General features: G+C 41.4%; 1 protein-coding gene across 3 annotated transcripts in view; it reads right to left on the reverse strand.

The window, feature by feature from the left end:
* Window positions 1-21,205, reverse strand: part of GSK3B (glycogen synthase kinase 3 beta) — a 130,993-nt gene that overhangs the window by 33,040 nt on the left and 76,748 nt on the right. For all 3 annotated transcript variants that reach the window (XM_084304205.1, XM_084304204.1, XM_084304206.1), the window contains exons 4-7: window positions 16,567-16,677; window positions 13,662-13,792; window positions 11,702-11,808; window positions 3,264-3,361 (exon numbers count right to left, since the gene is read on the reverse strand). In XM_084304205.1, coding sequence (XP_084160331.1) covers window positions 3,264-3,361; window positions 11,702-11,808; window positions 13,662-13,792; window positions 16,567-16,677 — 447 coding nt within the window. The remainder of the gene's footprint in view (window positions 1-3,263; window positions 3,362-11,701; window positions 11,809-13,661; window positions 13,793-16,566; window positions 16,678-21,205) is intronic.

Genomic DNA, 21,205 nt, shown 5'->3' on the forward strand with positions numbered 1-21,205 from the left:
TACTGTAGGTCCTGTTAAGGTACTGGAAGTACCCTGGTACTGGCCTCCTTGGAGCCTTGTCTTCTCCAGGCCAAACAACCCCATCTGTCTTCATCGGAGAGGTGCTCCAGCCCTCTGATCACCCCAGTGGCCCTCCTCTGGACTTACTCCAACAGCTCCATGTCCTTCATGTGCTGGGTCCCCGCAGGTGAGCACTGGGCTCCAGATGGGGTCCCAGGAGAGCCCCCCTACAACTGGTGGATCCCATAGCTCTGCTTCTCCTACAGCATTAAAACGAGTCTGTCTGACAATGTAAGCTTTAAATAATGTGTCATCAAATGGAAGTGGTGGATGCCATCCATAAAAAAAATAAAAATTAAATGAATCCTATTCTAAATGAAATCCTAAATAACCTCATGTTTCCCATTTTGTTGGCTGAGCTACCCCCAAGTACAATTCTCTCTGTATTCTCACCTCAGCCTTTTGCCAGTGCTCTTATGAATAGCTGATACAAAAATTCACAACACGAGATGTGGTACAGGGGCATTGAAAAACAGTTCCCTTAGGCAGTTTACATTCATTTTCCCTCCTATTGTTGCCTTGAGAATCTGTGTTTTCTCTGTAACAAATATATGGGCAGAAAATTATTCATGGCATCCACCCATTCTAATTTACATTTTCCATTGTATTTCATTTAAGGATGCAGTGAACACCCTTTTTTATAACTTCGGCTTCAAGATTTACTGCGTTTGTTCTCCCAGACTTTCCTAAAACATATTCTCTGAACAGTAACCTTTTAATTGAAGAGGCTGGGCTTCCTATAAAATGGAGTTATTCCTATATTTAAGCTGTTTCAGTTAATTTCTGGGTGCAGAGGGGTACGTATCTAAGAGAAGATGAGACCTCCCCCCCAAAAAAAAACATAGGTCTGGGATGATCATTCAGAATCACCCTTTCTACACTTAAAGAAATCCAGTAATCTGTTTTTTTTCCAAGGTGAAAATCATCACATCAAGCTATGATTTACTTAAGATCAAGCCTTTACAGCAGATACTCCTCTGGCATCATGCAGCATGACACTAGTCTGCCAGTAGTATATATTCAGCTATGAATTGGACTCAGTCTTTGTGGGTCCCTTCCAACTCGGGATACTCTATGAATCGGTCAATAAAAATTACTACAATTTATGGTAGCAGTGTTTAAAGAAACTGTAGGCGGTACACAGACCGACAGCAATTTTATTCAAGCATTCCTTTGCTTCAATACAACTTCACCCAAGTGTAAATGAAGCAGAATCATCACAATCAGAGCACGTACATGCTATGAAATTATTAGTTTACAGATGTTTTCCTCCAATATCGCAGAACTGAAAACGTCCAGCTAATGAAAGCTGCTTCTAGTAAACTTCAAACAAACCACAATCTCTGCTTGGCAAACATCCTCCATAATGAGAGGACATCTATTTCCTAATTATTGTACTTGGATATTGTTTAAGTCAAAGCAATGCCAGAGCACTACGGTTGTGCTGATAAGGCCTCTCTACTCTCAGATTTCTAACCAAGCCATGAAGGACTTACAGGACTTCCACTGTGATATAAACAGTAGTTTTCACAAAAAACTCATTAGATGTAGTTTCTTGGGAATGCAGACATGAATTATTTAAACCAAACAGAACTTTTTGCAAACTTCTGATGGCAAGCAGCACAGTTTATTGTACAAATTCCTCAGGAACTCTAGCACTCTGAAGTGTTTAGAGGGAGCGATTTACTTCTCACAAAAGCTGTGCAATGGCAAGCACTGCACCGCTCCAAGCTGCTCCTCAAGAGGAGAAAATTCTCGCTTGTGTCATCATCAGTACTGCTTGTGACAGCAACTTAATTTTTCCACGGATGTTTCCCATGTAAACTGACCCAACGTGATCTTACTGAGCTTGAGATACACTAGGCAGAACGACAATAATAAGAAACCGAGGAAGTCTTAGGAGAAGGAGGTGCAGGAAGCCTCTGGAGGAAAGGAATTGACTGGATGACTTCCAGCACTACAGACATAAAACCACTACAGTATTAACTCGGTTTACACAGTCAAAAGCTGGAGGAGACATGACAAGAGCCTAGAAAGGTCAGGACACAGCTGACTGAGAGCAGAGAGCAGGCCGCAGAAACACTGGGCCTCACCAGCTCACATTCTCCATGCAGCAGGATGACAACTTGGAGCTGGCTGGCAGCAGATGTTGTGTTAAGACAGGGACAAAGACACCAGCAACACACAGATTTTACAGTTCTTCTAGGGAATAATCGATACAAGGAGGAAGTTGACACAAACATGTGGGTATCAAGGTATCTGTTAAGTGGCAAAACCAAGAAGGAAGTCCTCTCAGTACAGTCCCCTTCTGGTGATGAAATAAAGCCAAAAAGCACACGCATTCATCTTATCCTTTGTAATGCTCCCATTTTCACTAAGCGCACAGTACAGATGCACTGCAGGTGTTGAATGAGGAGGGTTACACCAGGGAAGAGAAAAGAGCATTTCAAAGGTACCGAAGCTGAATTGGATAGATGCTGGGAAGTCAGGCACCAATCTTTTAAGCTATGAATTATTTTCTCCATGCCTCTAATTTGAGAATCACAGAATATTCACAGCTTACCAAATGAAATCAATCAAGATGTGTTTGAACTTCAGCGATGCATAAATGTTAGGTATTTTGAAATATTAGGTCTTTTTCACTTCAAAAATGAGATTTTTCAGATGGAAGGTGTTTTCCCTACATTTAATTAGGTCCCAATTCTCCAGCTGCAAAAAGGAGTGCACGTTTTCACCCCTTACCTCAAAGAACTGGTAGGAAGGAGGAAGAGAAGATGGCTACATATGTGAAGAATCTGGCACAAAGAAATTTAATAACACTGCTTGCAAAGCCAAGTACTAACTGCGTGCAACAAAGAAAAAAGAGCCAGATTCTTAAAGAATGAGAATCACACATGCATAAATATTGGCTCAGTCTGTAAGCACCATTTCCAAGCACACTGAAAGTGCAATCCTTTAACAGGACAAAACCCTATGTAATTAAAAGACAATGTATCATTACACAGGATTGCAAGGGGGACAAATAAAGATCATCAAGTTCTCAAAAACACTAGAAGTGTTTTCAGTCATGGTTTACACACAACTCATTGTACAATGGTGACTGAAAATATATGTTGCCAAGCTCGTAACAATGAACATTTTCATACTGATTCCAAGGGAGTTGGGGAAAAAAAAAAAAAAAAAAAGCACTTCAAATTCCATACCTTGATTATTTCCACCAACTGATCCACACCACTGTCACCTGGAAAGATTGGTTGTCCTAGTAACAGTTCAGCCAATACACAGCCTGCTGACCACACATCTGAAAAGGGGGAAAAAAGCAGAGGACAAGGGAAGGCATCAGTAAAAAGGTATGTATTGAGACATTTATAGATGCGTATATATATATATAAAAACACAGAAATTTTAAGCAACTAAATTTATCACTTGCCAGGTTTTATACTGCATAAACATTGCTAAAAACCAAGAACATTCCTCTCCTAAATGTACATCTAGGAAACAAAAGATATGTGGCATAAAGCAATAGGGGGGCAGGTATTCTGGAAGTCAAACAATGAGATAATGTGAAACAGAAAATAATGTTGAACGCCGCATATCTTGACATTAAAACTTATACACATAGGGAAAAGAACAGTATATTTGCCACGGGAAAATTAGGAACTTCCCCAAGCCCTGTGTTGTTCTTAAATCACAATGATCACAAACTACCTCTAGTTATCATCTGCAACAACAGCTGATGTTTTTGCTGTTTCTGAATGTTGAATAGATTAATTTTTCATCCACGTACTGAAAGCATATAAACATTAGCAGACAAGCCAGTACTGCAAATATTACTAGCAGTATGTAGTACGTAATAATTTAGACAGCCTCAGAGTCGCATCAAGACCTAATCTTTATCCCAACTCCATCTGCAAACTTGGCTGAACAGTGGTGCTGCAAGACATAGGTCAACAGCATCTGTAGAAGATGCCATAAATTCATTTTCATACGTAAACCAAAAACCACATCTAGTCACTGGCAGCTGCTCCTCAATGTAAGACAATCTTCAGCATCTATTACGGTGTATTTTTATATAGAAATAAGACAATTCAATACCACAAAAGTAACTTAAGAATGCAGCTATATGCACTACAGAATTTAACGTTTTTTTCCTCCAAAACAGTCCTTCTAAACAAAAACTTAACTAAGCAGCTTCATTGAACACTTGACAGGAGATATTTGTGAGAATTTGCTATAACTGCACGCCAAATGCTGAAGTTTAAACTGCTCAACAGACTGCAAGCATGACAAAGATGCAACAAATTTTCTCCAAAAAATAGGTTGTCTATAAGGTTTTCTAGAAAAGTCATCATTTATTCAACATACATCTGAAACCTCACACAAAAATCTTAAAAAAGCAATCAATACCAAAAGATTTATAAAGCCTACAAGACTGTAATGCCCCAAAAGAGAAAAGCACAGAAACAGTCACTTCCCTCCCATGCTTCTTTGAGCTCTTGCCTACTCTTACAAGAGAATCTTCCTCCAGCAACCAGCAGTACCACCACCACAACTCAAAACCCAGAGAATTGCCCCATCCCTGGAGGTGCTCAAGGCCAGGCTGGATGGGGTTTTGGACAACCTGGGCTGGTGGGAGGTGTCCCTGCTGATAGCAGGGGGTTGGAACTGGATGGGATATGCCTTAGTATAAAACTTGCACCAGTGCTTACCCTAAAAAGTAATGGCTTACAATGCAAACGGCAATTGGAACTAATCACAAGTTTACGTCAAATTTCAACAAGCAAACAAACCGCACGCTTTGTGAGCTTTTAGCAATATTTAGTAGAAGCTGATGGACACCAAGGTGCCAAGATCTCTTTTGGGCAAAGGTATCAAATAAAGAATAATTAATTGCATCTGACTGTTCAGCAGCTGCTGCTAACTCCAGCCAATACATACAACCAAAGGATGATGAGAAATATCCCTTTTTATGTCACATACCAAGAGCCTGTCAAGTATGTGGCGGGGTTTCTAGGAACTTACACAACAGTTCAATAGATAACAGATTTCTTCAGAAGCAGCGAAGAAACAGATTAAATGTATTAAGCTGGGCACTGTAACTTCACAGGCCGTGTAAAAGCACCTTAAGGGGGTTTGAGAAAGCAGAGTCCCTTCCGTGTGAATACATAAAGCAAGTGGTAGCTCAAAGCTATAATAATTATTGACTATGCCAACACTTATTCTGGACTGAGAAAGCAACAATATATGGGAAGGAAAAGAAAGAACATGCACAAAACCAAGGCTGTTATTTGAGTAAGTCAGCACTCAGAACTCAGTTCCTTTTAAAATCTGGAAACTAACTTAGCTTTTTTTGTTTTCCCCAAATCGGACTGTGGCTTTGTAAAACTGTTTCTAAATAACCTGGCTGGCTTCTCTGTGAAATTGGCTTTGTGCTGTTTTATCCCTTCCCGAGCTCCCTTCGCCCTCCTCCCCCAGCCAATTTCAGACCAGTCTGAAAGGCAAAGGTCTTGAATCTATTTCAGAAGTTTTGTAAAAACCAGAGGGAGAGCAGCAAGGAGAGCTCAGTCTGCCAAAGGAGGTGCAACCAGAACAAGGCTGGCTGCAGGAGAAAGCTGAGGGCACTGCAGTGGGAAAGAGAATAAAAAGGATGTAGGTCACAAGGGAATAGCTGGGGAAGTTTAAGGAATGCTTGCGGCATTTGTGCTGGGGGAATCCATCAAACACAGCAAATCCACTGGAAACCTACGCAGTTGCTCCTTGTGAAGTCCATCAAATCAGGTGATTTAATGCCTTGTTAAAAGCCGGTTTACTTTTCCTTGATTTGCTTTAATGCTTTAAATGAATCAACACACACCACAGATGCTCTGAAATCCACAACTTTTTCCAGGAGCGTCATTTCACGCTCTTCCAAATTCGGACTTGGGCAGCATTCCCTCTTCAAGGAAATGAGCAAATCTTCAAAGTATTCTCAATTAAAGCCAGAGATCTGAAGCCAGCTTCAGCAGCTTGAAAGCAGGGATGGTAACAAAATACAATCTACATAGGTGTTTATACAACTCTGCTCAATAACGTACAACGAGGAAGAAAATGGTAAATTTTGACTCTGCTGAAATTTAATGCAGTACTTGCCACTGACTTTAAGAGGATTGAAATTTCATTCCACAATGATTTATTATTTTTTTAATTATTATCCTTTTGAATCTGTCCTTTTGGAATTTATCTTCCAAATTTGAATGGTAACGTTTTCTGCAACCCTGAAGTAGAAAATGTACTAAAAACGCACTAGGTTCTATAAAGATGTGCTAAAAAGCAAATAAAATGTACTAAATGCTGTATTTTAAAACGTACTAAGTTCTATATTTAGAAAAATAAAACTGTACTGAATTCTGTACTTAAAGATATATAATTTTAGAGAAGGGATAAGGCAGGTCATAATAGTTTTTGGTAGCTTCTTAACAGACCGTGTTCTGCCCTGGTACAGTCAAAGCTAAGTGTTAGAGTTTAATCTTTCAGAGTACATTTGCAGTGTAAGTACTGGCTCCCATGGGAAGAGATGTATATTAAAAATAACATACACAATCTAATTAAGACAAAACATGACTATCATTCAAATGCTTTGACCCGGTTAATAAACGAGGATGTTAAGAGAAAAACAAGAATGAAATTCAACGCATTATCCTTACACCAAACTAGTTGGGGGTAATGTGAAATTTTAAGAAAAAAATACTGAAATCTATTGATTTTATGTAGAAGGAAGCGAGGGCTGGAGGTGTAGCAGGAGCTGGGAGGGCACAGAACCAGGAGAGCTGACCCCAAATGGCCAAAGGGATATTTTCCATGCCATATGGCGGCAGGCTCCTCAATAAAATGAGTAGGATGGGGGCGGGGGGGGGGAAGGCTGCTACACGGGGTCTGTCAGGTGGTGAGCAACCGCATCGTGAATCACTTGCTTTGTTTGTTCTTTATGTTATTAACAGGACAGAAAAGGAAGGGAAAATAATAAACTGTCTTTGTCTGAACCCAGGATTTTTACCTTTCTCTCCCCCCTAACCCAAAGAGGTGTGGGAGTGAGTGAATGGCTGTGTGCTGTCAGGTTAAACCAAAAGAAATGGACAAATACCATTATCTGAACAACCTGGGGTAATTTAAGCACTCAAAAACTCACATAACCTCTTATACTACACAGTTTTTATTAAATTAATATACATTTCTATTACTTCATTGATCTTCAGTTATGAGGTGATCATAAACTTATCTAATAATATGATCTGGATACTCCCCTTGCTCTTTAATGCCATTCCAGCACTAGAGCAAGTAAAAGAACCTGTATTTCTTTTTAGCTCAAGACAAAGCATCCAGCATGACAACCTGCTAAATAGCTTGAATTCTGCAAGTGGACAGTGACCATTTCTAGCCAAGGCTGGCTGCAAAAGCCTACCATGTACACAAATTTCAAAGTTGTGATCTCAAACTCTGCCTTCCCGAGCTGAAAAGTTAGCTCCCATCTTCACTGCATGAGCAGCATTCATTGCGTCATGCCCTAGCTCACCAAACTTTTTTTTTTTTATTTATTTAAGAAAAAGTTCATACTGAATGAATGAGAGCAGGCTCAAACTAAGAACTCTCCTCCATCTGAAACTCTGTGGGGCACGTTCATCTTCCTACACTTTTCTCCTCATCTAGTCATCTCTACCCCACTACCCTTTAATCCATCTTGATGGATTTCCTTCATCTCAGGGGTGACTCAAGGTTGTTTCTCTGGAAACCAACCATCTGTAGAAACTAACAGGGAATGAAGTCAGAAAAGTAGCCCTAGGAGGCTGTAAAATCAGCAGCTTCTAGTAGCCAAATGCCAAAGCACAAAGTACTTTTCATCGCTACTTAATTGGAACACTTTTTGGAATGTCAGAACAAGAGCAAAATTGAGGATTACGGGCATGCATGCCATGTCAGTGCAAGTTTTGGACGCCGAGCCAGCACACATCATCAGACTCGCTGATGCAGGGTATGGCTGCAACATGAAATGCTTCGAAAGTCATCAGGAACAAATTCAACACCGGTATCTCTCGTTTTCTGCACCGAAGAGATGAAACTGAATCGGAGATGAAAGAATAGTTCAGTAAATTAACACCCGTGCTTATTTTCAGCGCTGGGAGTCATCACCTGAGACAGAGAGGCAGATCCCTTTCGCTGGCTGGAGACAGGTTTGGGACACACCTCACTGTGGCTCTTCCCAAGGAACTGTGAGACGGCCCCGCTGCACGTGGCTCCGGAGGGAATTCTGCTCTGATGAACTACTCCCTTCCCTCCTCAGCCCTAGTGCTTGCTAGGAAAGTGAATGAATAACTTCATGGCGCTTATTTTTGGACAGCCCAGCAGCAGCCAGCGGTACAGCCATACAGATCAATCTTTCCCTGCCAGGGGCTATAAATGTTGCCGCTGGAATGCTCTCGATTCCTGCCAGCGCCGTGTCGGAGAAAACACGCTGGAGACCAGCAGCTCCTCGCTCTCCAGAAGCACCACCACGACCTGATGAGCACTCCCTTGTCCCATCACCTCACCTAGCAAAAATGCATGTTCTGTGGGTAAAAGCAGCAGTGCTTCTTTTTAGAAAGCCAGAATTGTGTAGTAACAGATATCTGCGTCCGTCCCTGCTCCAGCGCCAGTCTATGTTTGTCCCAGGACATTGGAGGGGAATGTGGGCAGCAATCCCACGGTTTTTCAGCCGGCAGCAGCACCCAGGCGACAAGTGCTCGAGTGCAGCATGTGGGCAATGTGCTGTGGGAATGGCATCACACACGCAGACCTGCAAGGAGGAAAACTTCAGCCAAAACTGTCAAGGGACGGCTGAAGGGCTTGGTTTGCAGAAAAGGGAAACTCCTACAAAATAGCCGAGTGAACAAAACAAGGAACACAATCATACAAAGGTGAAAACACTACCTTTGATTTACTTTATTTTAAAATTATAATTCAGAAGGCCCCTTTAAATCATGGGCTTTCATGAAATAATTAAGATCTCAGAAATCAGAGCCAGTTTACAGCTCTGTTGCAACTCCTAGGATGAAAAGACACGATCCTAGAGCCACATTCAGGTTCTGCTACATCTAAGATCTAGCCATGTCACGACGACAAATTCATGTGTTAATGTACAACCTGGATGAACCAGGCAGGATAACGCAACTCTTGGTCACGCTTCTGAACAGCATGAAATAGTCACGATGCATTCTGGCTCCGCTGCCAGTCTTGGGCCACCAGCATCACTGCTTGTTTGTGTAGTTTGACATGTGAAACAACGTAAATTTAAGTACTTCTTGCTCAGAAATACTACTACTGATCCCTACACTGCAGCAGGTTACAACCATGAGCCCTGCAGTAAGGGTATCAAGCAACAAAAACCTCATGACAACAGCTGGATGCCTTGTGGACAACCTAAAAAATCCAGTATCACAATAAGGAAGCATTGCAGGGTTTCCTATGCTTTGAGTTACGGATGAATTACTGATAATGAAATGCTCCTTCCTCTCTCTCTCAAAAAGAAACCTCTCTGTGCTTGTTGCGTGGTGCACAAAGAATGCCGGTTCCGCTTGCGTGACTAATCCTATGTCGGCGAAGCAAGGAGAGTGCTCACTAAGCACTGCTGCTGCCTATCGAGCAAGAGCCAAGGATAAAAACGGCATTTATTGCCACTGGAAAAAGCTGAGTAACGTACCTCAAACCCTAGGACTCCCAACACATTGCAGAGTGCTGGGAAACTGCAAAGTAAGATTGTAAAAGCATCTTGTTACTTCTCAGCGCCCAGATGCAAAGATTCTGCTGAAAAGGAAGCTGAAGGAGGAAAGGGAAGGAAGGAAAAGTATTTGCTGAGCTTCATTTTCAAGCTGTTCTGTGGAAGTTTCATCTCTTTTATTTAGAAGAGGCTTGGGGTGACAGTTTTCTGGGGGCATGAGAGAAGTCTGAACCACAACGGCTTAAAGCCATGATGCTTTTGGCATGTGGGAGATGGACTCCTCACTTTATCATGATATTTTTATTAAAATTCTTGTAGAGACTGGCAGGTAAGAACACAAAAATTGAAACTACAACTTTTAAAGCTTCTGCCAAAAAAATTGCAAGATTAAAGTCACTATAGAGTTGGCGCAGGAGACATTTCACAGACATATCTACAAAGCAGTCTCTTCTGGTGACACCTAAAATATTTGTTTTATGCAGTTATCCTCTGAAACAAGTTGTGCCCATGCAGTCTGATAACACAGCTGAGTCAATCTATGAGCTCTCAGCTGGCAACAAGATGTCAGCTGGGATCAGCTGCCTTCCTCTCACTCAGGAGCTCCTGCCACTTTGCTTTTACCTGGGCTCTGGTGCTTATCGGACTACGCAGTGATGTTGATTCAACTCCCTACCCCAGCAGAAAGTTCACCTAGCCAAAACGAAGCCTCCCGTCAACAGAAGCTGAGTCAGCACATTGAAGAGCAAACTGCGGGAGCCAGCTGTGTCCAAGGGCAGGAAGGGCAGGGCTGGGGCTGACATTTTTGGCTTGCCCAACCACCAGAGAAGTTCTGCTGCTTTATCTTTACTGTGCCATTATTTTACCCGGTCTACTTCTGGTCCTGCCCCTTTTTTATACCAGGAGAGATACGTGAGTGTTGCTATAATACAATATTGGAGAAGAACTAATGGGAAAAAATAATAACAAGAGCAAGTCAGTCTTTGGAAATACTTCTATTTTCAAAGAAGTGAAGATGTGAAATGAGCTAGCCAGCCAATGAGTTTAACCAGTTTGAACTTTTACAGAGAACTTGAGCCAAATCCCAGTCTTTTCAGCACAGCCTTCAAAAAGGCCCCAGGAAGTACCTTGACTAAAAAACTGAAGATGCTACCCACAACAAGCCAACCCGATGCTGTTCACTTTGAGAAACCTTCTATGACTGCTGCATGAAAACCTGACTATTCCAGCTATTTCCCTTTGCCAAAACCTTTTTGGTTTCCCCAATGTTGCCATGACGCAGCTACAGGCCAGGTATTAAAAAGAAGTTGTCTTCATGTTCAAAATTAATAACTATGGGGGAGGAAAAGTTAACAGAATAAACGGAATCCGAAATGCTGCTGTACACAGTACATTAAACCTTTCAAGAGAGTTTAAAGCTGAACATCACACCACATTTTCTCTGCCATTAAAAACACTTCACTAAAAGCCAAGCAAACAAGCAACAGAATTATTCTGTGTCTAAAACACAGCATACCAGAAGCAGTGTTACAGTTGATATTTCTACAGTCTTTCTTTATAGTTATTTTAACTCATCATCAAAACGAGGTTTTTGTTTGAGATTTCATACCTGCTTTTATACTAAATAGAAAAATTACCTGGAGAATTGGAAAATATTTTATTTGAATCAGATTATTCAATCAGATTACACCCCGTATACTAAAAAAAACAAACAGAACCACCACCCTTTTCTAGTATAATTGACACTGAAATCTCGAAAGGTATAGACATCACAGCAGCCACCTATGTGTGTCCTTTGTAAATAAGTGGTATCTGACCCATTACAACAAAATTCTGCCTCTTGCAAGCCTTTACACTTACCTACAGAATAAAAACAGGTGCAGCTGGTATAGATTTCAACAAAATACACATACTTACCTATACTGGAGGTATAATCGGTGGCTCCAAAGATCAACTCTGGTGCCCTGTAGTACCGAGAGCAGATGTATGAGACATTAGGTTCTCCACGAACCAGCTGTTTTGCACTGAAGGGGAAACAAAACAATAATCTTTTAGTAATGAGAAGTTTTACAATATTTCAACACAGAGCAGTGTTAAGCTTCAGCACTCTTCACCACCCCCAATTCCTAAATGCTAAAGTACTGCATTCTTCTAAGCTGACACAAGCCACAGACTCAATTTACTGTGAAATCAGCTCAATCCATCAAGCAGCTACCTTATAGTGGACAAAGCAAAGGAAATTCTGACTGCAATCTGGAGGATAAATAAGGTCAGATTTTTGGCTGGCAGTTGTCAGTGTGTTTTGCAGGGTGCAGAGGTTTGTTTACCAAGTGGAAGAGGACAGAATAGAGCTCAGTCAAATGTAGTTACCTTTTAAGGTTCAAAAGGCCTGGGTACTCACCAGAACTGAGTACTTTTTTTTTTCCTCTTTTTTTTTTTTTTTTAAACTTGAGCAGAATATTCTAGCTCTTTGCTGTTTAAGGGAGTATGGCATGAGGCTAAAGGAATATGAAAAGGTAAAAACAAAACAAACAACTACAAAACTTTGCCAGTATGGGCACATGTTAATAGTCTGAGATTAACATGTAAAGTCTTCATTTACACTGCCACAAAGGATTGAGCCTACAGTATTGCCCCAACCACAACTGCATGTACCTTTGGAAACATCTAAATATGAAGCGACACAAGAGCATGTTACTTTTGTTCATGAGCCTATGAACATGTTGTACTTCTTAATTAGTATCACGTTAGATGGAAAGGATCTGGAAGACCAAGCAGCCCTTTCAGACGTATGATATATTCAACTGAGTATCAACAAACCCAGCTGAGTGGCAAGCCAGCTAAATCCAACATCCAGCTTTTGAGATGCACCATTCAGCCTTCAGGGAAGGAGTGTTCCCACCACTTATTTAGCCTGTTTTAAAAAGCCTCAGTTTTCCCCACAGCTTTTCTACACAAACTATAATTGCCAATTCCACATTTTTAACAAAGTGAAGTACCACCTTTTTTATGCATCGTTACTACAAGTTCCAGCATGGTTCCTCCCTTGCTCCTATGCTCGTGAGGTAGAGCTGAGAAGGAGATTCCCAAGCCACCAGGCATGACGATGCACTGCTTGGGTAATCACCATCTGACATTCCCACTCTCTATGGGCAAGCAAATTTAGCAACAGCAGCTTCGGTGACCTCTCACACATATGACCTACCTATTTTAGTCCGCAAAGCTACAGCACAACCTAAGGACTAGACTTTACCAGGAAGAAATCAATCTCCTGTCTCAGTGTGGATTTCCACAACTTCTGTATCAGTTTTATTTTCTAGAGGAGGGCTGGACTGTGAAGGTGATTCACTTGAACAGATACTAGAAAAAAAAGGTGTCATGGAAAACTAGAATACAGATGTATACTAAGAGCTACAGTCTGAAGCGTTACTGTGGATCTTGGCCCTCCTCTACAGTATTTAAAATACTAAATGGATTGGTAGACTAATACACATAAAGTATAGCATCAGCCTTTCATGTTACTATGCTGTTCTGCCTGTTTTTTCTTCCACAAACACATTTCACACTATTATTTGGTGTTATTTTTCCATGGCATGGTATTTTCCCTATGCAACGGCATCTTTACTTTTATTTTTTGAATACCTGCACAAACAACAGGCTTTAATTTCAGTTCCCTCCCATTTTATACCATTTTCCAGCTCCATTTTTTAAAATGAAATCATTTTAAATATAAAACAAAGTATTAGTAATTTCCCTTCCAAAGCTACAAACAACAAACTTCTGAGGAACACTGAGAGCTTCTTTGCAAAATGTCACTAGTTTCTCTTTGAAAGAAGTGGGTTTAACTATCCAGGCTTCAGGCCATGGACAAACTTACCTTCCGAAGTCGCAGAGTTTTAGGACAGCTGTATCAGGGTCCAGCAAGAGGTTCTGTGGTTTTATATCCCGGTGGCAGATCCCAAAGGAATGGATATAGGCTAAACTCCGGAACAGCTGATACATGTACAACTGGAACAGAGAAACACTGCATAAGGCATGGTTTCCCAGCCAAAACATGCTAAACAATTCATCCAGCACAAAGTCTTATTAGAATAAAAAACAGAATCACTCAAAGAACAACCCTACTGAATTTATGTTAGTGCTGAGAAGATGTCCAGAAACTGGCATATCTTTTCACCTCCTGCCATATAACAACAAAGGAGGTTCAAATTCATTTATTTGTTCTTTAGAAAATAAGCACAACTCTAAAGAAGAAACTATACTGGCTTTCCAACATTTAAAAATAACCACAGAAATAACACTGATGGTAGTCACAGAAAACATACACACAAAAGAGTTTGTTTGCTTTGTAGATCAGTCTCTTCATAAAAATGGAGGATTCATATGATAGTGTCTTAACCTGTCACCGGAATGAATCTCCCAGTTTTTTTCTTGGTGAAGGGACAGGCTTGTTTGAATTTGGGCAAAAAGAGAGGGCCCATGAAGACAACTGTTCTGAAAAAAATTACAGAAGGCACAAAGTAGTATGCTAAGGGAGGGTTTGCTCTGTCCCCCTTTCAACGCTGGCCAACTCCTTAGCAGTGAGGAATACAGCAAGGGGAGATGTTACAAAGCCAAGAGCATCACATCGCAAAAACGGACGATGCAGGAATGTCCGGCTGCTGCAGCCACACACATCAGGCTACAAATAATAAGAAACTGCTGGACATATTTAGGACTGTACTCCATATGGAGTCATAAAGACATGGGAAAACCCAGGCACAAGTCTGACAACAGGCAGCCAACAATCTGAAATTAGCCTATAGGCTGGACACTACTGGAGTTACACCTTCGCATTTTCCTTTTCTAAACACACGTTCTCCACACGCCAGCTTTCGGAGCCCGTAAAACCAGGTGCAACTACTTGATATTGGTATCAAGCCATGTTTGCCTCACTCCCACCATTATCTTTGTCTTTACACTCCCTCTCTCCACCCCCCCTTTTTTTTTTTTGTTTGGTGGGAAGGTACGAGCAGAAGAATAGCCTGACTCCTGGCTCTGTTTTTAGTTTTCATATTTGTTTGTCAAAACCACAACTCTGCACAAAGAAAAGCAAACAAATGTTTTCTGAATTGACTGTTCTAGCCGCGTTAAGTTTTTATTGTGCAAGTGTATTGCAAAATCATCCAGCAGATTGCTCTAAATTGAGGAGTCAAGTCAACGCATGTGGAATTCATAAAGCATGCCTTCCATCTCAACACGGCAAACCCAAAATTTCCACGAATTTCCTACCGACTGTTGGAGGTTACAAATAAAATTTAATAAAAAGATTACTAAAAAAATTCCCTGCAGTTCCTTAGCAGCTTCTTTGTTACCCAGGCAAGAGAAGTTCATCAAATAGGCATGACCTGACCTTTGTGTTACCCATGTATCTTCCAATTGACAAAGCTTTAACGGCATCAAAGTCATGAGATCTCTTTTAAAACATGAGATTATGACAAAGGCTTGCTTTGTCAGAAAAACAAGGTAAGAACAGTCTTGCTGGCTGTTCTACCTGGAATGGGAAGTCCCAAATATCCAGCAAGATGAAACAGCTGAAGCAGAGTTTTCTCTCAAAAGATACGACTTTTTTTTCCCCAAAAAAAGTCCTCATAATGAACAGGAATTAGTGCAAAAATATATAAATAATCAAAAGCTAAGCTAACAAGCTTTGGGAAGCATATAACCTGAGGGCATGTTCCACCAACAGGCCCAACACAGGAGTGACCCTGCAGCAGAAATTCTTGTTGCTGAATGAGAAGATGCTGTGCTTCTTAAAAACAGGCAACAGCACAGGCTACTGCCAAAGCATGCAACTTACAATTTCTTCACATGTAGTTATGGCACGCTTTGTTATCAGAATAATGACTTTTTGCAACTTGAATCCTCTTGCAATCGAATTAAAACTTATTATTTGGCCCACCCTAATGTTAAGCATTGCATATTTAAAGATGAGCCTGGAGAAATCAATGCAGGCCAGGAACATTTGTTGCTAACTTCCATTTAGTGTTATCTGGATGCCATGTTAACAAGCTGATACAAAGTTAGCAACATGATCATTCACCAGCATGTGGACTGTGGTCACCACAATATATGAAATAGAATTACGAGACCCAGATGTGTCCCATGCTTGACAAAAAAATTAATTTTATTCATTGCAAACCACTTTGTAAAAGACAATGAAAGATGCAGACAGCTCAAGTGCGGTTTTGAGGCTACAATTTGCATACAAACATCTTGCCCCACGTAGCTCTTCAAGCTGAGTGGTGAAAACAATGAGCTCCAAGTGCAGGGAAAGAGACAAAAATGCACCTTTCAATCCCTCAGAAGCACGTGTCATCTTACTCATATGCCAGGAAAAGGGGGAAGGTAACAGTTAAGAGAACACTATTCTTCCCGATATCCTCTTTGAATTCTTGACCTTCATACTATTTTGTCTTCATCATCTCAGGATGCCGAAGCTGGTTTCCTGGCTGGTGTCAGTCTCTAAACTGCTTGAAAACAAAACACCCCTCACTCCTCGGCCTCCCCCTAGCCCATTCTGAGATGTCTGGAAAGTGAGAAATCAACTGCTGAAACTTAAGCCTTTTGTTCCTGTTCTTCCTTTTCCATAGCATGAATTGTTCTTATCTTTTTTTTTCCTTGCCTGAAGATGTATGTGCTTCTAAAAATCTCAGAAAACTAATTATGTGAGAAGAGAGGTATCCAGGGAGTCTGTTCCTATAATATACTTCTTCATCTAACCACAGCTATTCGTTACCTACCTTGACATAAATCATAGGGAGTGTCTGTTTGGCCCGACTATAATGTCTGGCAACTCTGTATACTGTTTCAGGAACATAGTCCAGCACCAAGTTGAGGTACACCTCATCTTTCTGAAAAAGAATAGAAGAGAAAAAGAAAAATCAATAATAGTTTGAAGCATGAAGTACAATAAAAGCATTCAGAAAAACTGACAGGTTGAGAAACCTGTGGACCTTCTAAGTACATCTTTAGTGGGCGTGTGAGCTGCCACCAAACTGTTCTTCCTCTAGGCTTAGGACCTGCGCTCTAATACCTAAGTCAAATTTACGTTTAAGGTCACATTAATCAGTGTGGTCTCTACCATAAGGCATTTTCTGATTATAAATGAGGACAAAGAGATAAATGTTCTGCCCACTCAATATTTTCATTAGGAGATATCACCTTGAAATACTTTCCTCATTATAAAAAGCAGGCTAACCAACCCATTAGTCCCTTCCCTGTCAAAACCCAACGAGTGCAAACTTGGAATTCCCCAACTCACACCCCACAACTACACATTAAAAAAAAAAAGTTTAAAAACCCTCTTTTAGAAATGTAACTTTACTTTTACTGAACTGCTAAGAGGTTAATAATTAGTAGCCATTAATATTACCTAACCATTCTGCTTACAAGCGTTTCAAAGTCCCAGTTTTGTCCAGCTTAAGCTTACAAACACATTGCAGGTAAAACAGAACAAGATAGAAACATTAGATAGAAAGATTCGAGCATCATTTTTATTATCTGAAATCAGGTTAGAGGTCTGTGTGAATTCAATCCCAAGAAACAACAGAGGCAGCTTTATAATAAAGTACTTTGTTACAGAATATGTTAGCAAAGGAAAGCAGGAACAAAGAGGAATTAAATGACACAGAGCTATAATCACATAGTGCCTAATTGTGGAAGAGATCATTTCAGTGGTAAAACAGGTCTTAAAAAGACTTCTGATATTTTAATGCAGTCTTCTGTGCAAAGCATCAGGACTGCAAATAGATTTAATTATACCCTCCTCCCCCCAACATTAATTATATCAACCTGAAGAAGTATTTTTGCAAGCTGGGTGAGTTGAGCAGAAGTAACCTCTCCTGCACTTGCTGCATTAAGAACTGGGTCTTTCTACAGGCAAGGGGATCCGGAGAGACACGCCACGGATGGGGACACAGCATGGAGCTCCCAGGTCTTCAGCTGGAGCCCCCCGTCAGCAGGCCCACTGCCTGTGTGTCGTAATGCTTCCTGACTTGAAAACAAACCTCACTGAGCTGCAATTTAATGATGTTACCGGGACTTAATTAGTCACTCGGAGCGCGGTGTGGTGTTACTCTCACAGCTTTCCGTGCGCCTTAGCTGTCCCGATCCTGCCTGGGCAAGCAGCAGCCGTCTCCGCTGGGTATATGAATGGCGTGTAGTAACACACACACCAACACCTCCAGTGCCTGATGCGCGAACAGCTGCTGGCTTCTGCATCGTTTGCAAGATCTGTGTTCATTGTTATTTGACAACACGTGCTTGTACTTCCAGGACATCTCAGTAGCTCTTGCCAGTAGCTCCTAACAGGCCAAGTTACCTCGCAAGGACCTGCCTGCATCACTCTTCCTTACAAGATGCTCTTCTTTAAGCACCACTGCTTAAATAACAGTGGTAACAGCACTGGCACTACGTGAATGCCAATGGACTGCTAGCTCGTGACTGCTCTTCCTGACATTTTCACACTTTCTCTTCTGCAGAAACAACTCTTTCCCTTCAAGCCAACTGAAACCCACCACCACTCCCTGCACTCAGGTCAGAATTTTCAAGGCGTTAGTTATAATAAAATATACAGCCTGAAAAATCAAGTAAACTTATGCCTGGTAAGGCAGCCCGTATACCAAGAGAGCAAACAGCCTCATGAAAATGAGAACATTTGATTCAGTGTAGGTAAAACCTGATGAATGATTGCCTCTCAGAGAGCGCTGCAGCTGTACTGGTAACCAGTCAATGTGCAAAGCACTCTGTTACTAAGGCTGATTAATTTCTTTCAAAGAATTCATGTTCCACGTATCAAAAAAGACTTACGAGACATTAGGCCAAAAAAAACGAGTAAAAATGGAGTTATAGTGATTTCATTATCCTCTCAGAATACAAGGAAAATGAGACATAAAACTAATACATACGATTATTAAACTCTTTCTACACTACTTCACAGCAGTGAGTTTCAAGAAATAGGAGAACTCTGTTTAGTTCATACCATCTGTTTCACTTCTCTCCACCATTTTTTCATTTTGCATTCTTTGGGAAATAAAGACTAATTCAATGGTGTGACGTGACAAGCACAAAGAGATGAGGACACCTCAATCGCAGAGGTGGAGATCTTGCACCCACCAGCCCCTGAGAGTTTTGATGCCAAGCACAGCACTTGAACAAACTGCATGGGCTTTGCATGGTGTTCCTGTGTAAATATCTATCATGTTATCACCTACAACATGTGATGGCACATGACACCTTTCCTCCAGCCAATGGACAAATTGTCTAGATGTGTATATCTGATGGACCCAGCGCTTTCATATACAACTATAAAGGCCAGCCTTCTGCTGCTGGCTCTGTAAGAAGGAACTGACACTTCAGAAGAGTCCTAAATAGCTGCTTTCATGAATTAAAGATGATTCAAGTGTTCTGACCTACCTCCTCCTGATGTCACCTGGTACCACTCCGATAAACACTTAGAGTACAGTTTTCAAGAGTTCTCAAGAACTATCACCCTTCTCTGTGAGCATGATCTGGACGAAAATAACATCCAGATTACCTGGATTCCCCCAGACAAGGTTCAGTATGAGCTAGAAAGCAGTCGTGGCCTGACAAGCCCCGAGGATGATGTAACCTGGTGTGCCTACCTCATGCATTCCTCCTCAACACATATTTTTCCAGTGACCCAGATGTATTACACCAGGAAACGGGGTGAGCTCAAAGAGCTTGCCAAATGAGGGCAACTGCTTCGGGATCAGGAGAAAGGATCGAGGCTTATCTTTCCATTACAGGAAGCCTTCTGCAGACCTCACTGAGTATCCCACAGCTGACTTGTTTCCACGCTGATGTTTTGAAATTGCTGGGCTGGGCACCAGCCAAGGTAGCCTAACCATCAGGAGCAGATTCGAAACACCTCTACGGAGCCTAGATGGATCAGGAGTAGTATAAGTGGCAAAAATCTAATATGAAATGTCATTAAATAACCCACTCTTCCTTACAAATGTTGGGATTGAATAGATGATTAGCCTTCTTCCACAGCTCAAATGTTTAACTGCATCCGTGTTTTCCTGTGCTTGCTGCTCAGGTCGTTACCATCTACACTTTACAAAGAAAAAGGGGGTGGGCAGGGAGCCAGATCCTGAAAAACAGGATCAATGCACTTCATTAGGATTTTGACTTTAGCCCTGCAACTCATTTCTGGTCAATTGCCCCAAATGTTAGAAGCTGCTTGTTGTCACTTGGCAGGCAAAGTCTCAGCTGCCACACGCTGCGCTTCTAAACACCTAAAGGAGCCAGGGCAAAATAACCACGGCCTCGTCACTGAACCAGCATGCATCCCTCAAGAACCAATAATTCAAGCGCTATTTCACTTTGGAAACACTTCACAGAAATAAATACCATTACAGACTGTGCCACAGTGAGAGGCACGAGCAGGGCACGGGAGCCAAAGCATTCTTGCAGCTTATTTTTTTGTTGTGTCAGAAATCAGAGATTAAACAGGCTGCAAGTACAGGCTCCAGCACGTGAACATTAAACATTGCAAGGTTGAAGACCCACTGAAAGTAAAAACATCACTGACATGGAAAAGGCGGCACGGAGGTCACAAACCCCAGTTTTAAAGCCCTCCTGGCCTTCAGTCCACACAAGCAAACCTGTTCTAAGCACCATCCAGTTGAGGCTCAGTATGGCGAATATAAACCATTAGCTAGTGGTTTAAAGGATTGACTCTTTTGGATTGTCCCTTGCAGGGAAAGGACAAACAGCCCTTCTCAACAAACCTCTGATTAATCCTGAGTGGTTTCTGTCAGCTTTTGATTGTTTTTTTCCAGGTATCACAAGTAACACGATAAAAAGGCCACAAAATTATTCTGGTTGTTCTTTCTTCTAGGGTGACCAAACTTACTGGTCAGCATCTGGAAAGAGTGGTGAATACTTTCAGTTTTTATCTGTCATGTCAGTAACAGTGTGGAGGAAATCGTGAGGTTTGCAGGTGGTGGTTTTTGTTTGTTGTTTTTTTTAAATCCCAGCCCATTTCCCTGAGTTAGCTGGCCTCCGTATGGTCAATTAAAGTTAAGGAATATGCCTCAAGAACACACTTCTTATTGAAATTATCACTATTGGGACTCTACGAGGTTAATAAGCCTTCATTTTACTCAGACAGATCCTGTTTTCTTTATGGTATGAAACAACTCCACCGGTGTTGGGAAGGTATGTGCTACGCGTGTGGGCTGTCAGTGTCAGGATGGCAGCTACACAAGGGTTCTGCCAGAAAGCACTGAAGGATTTAACTTGGATTTTGGAAGCCAGAAAACTGATTTTAGCATCTCACGAGGATTAAGCCTTCTTTCAGAGTGCATTACTTAAACGCCAGAGTGTCAGCGTTAGGTAAGATACGCCCTTCAC

This window comes from Netta rufina (assembly GCF_964035555.1).
Source record: "Netta rufina genome assembly, chromosome: 1".
NCBI lineage: Eukaryota > Metazoa > Chordata > Aves > Anseriformes > Anatidae > Netta > Netta rufina.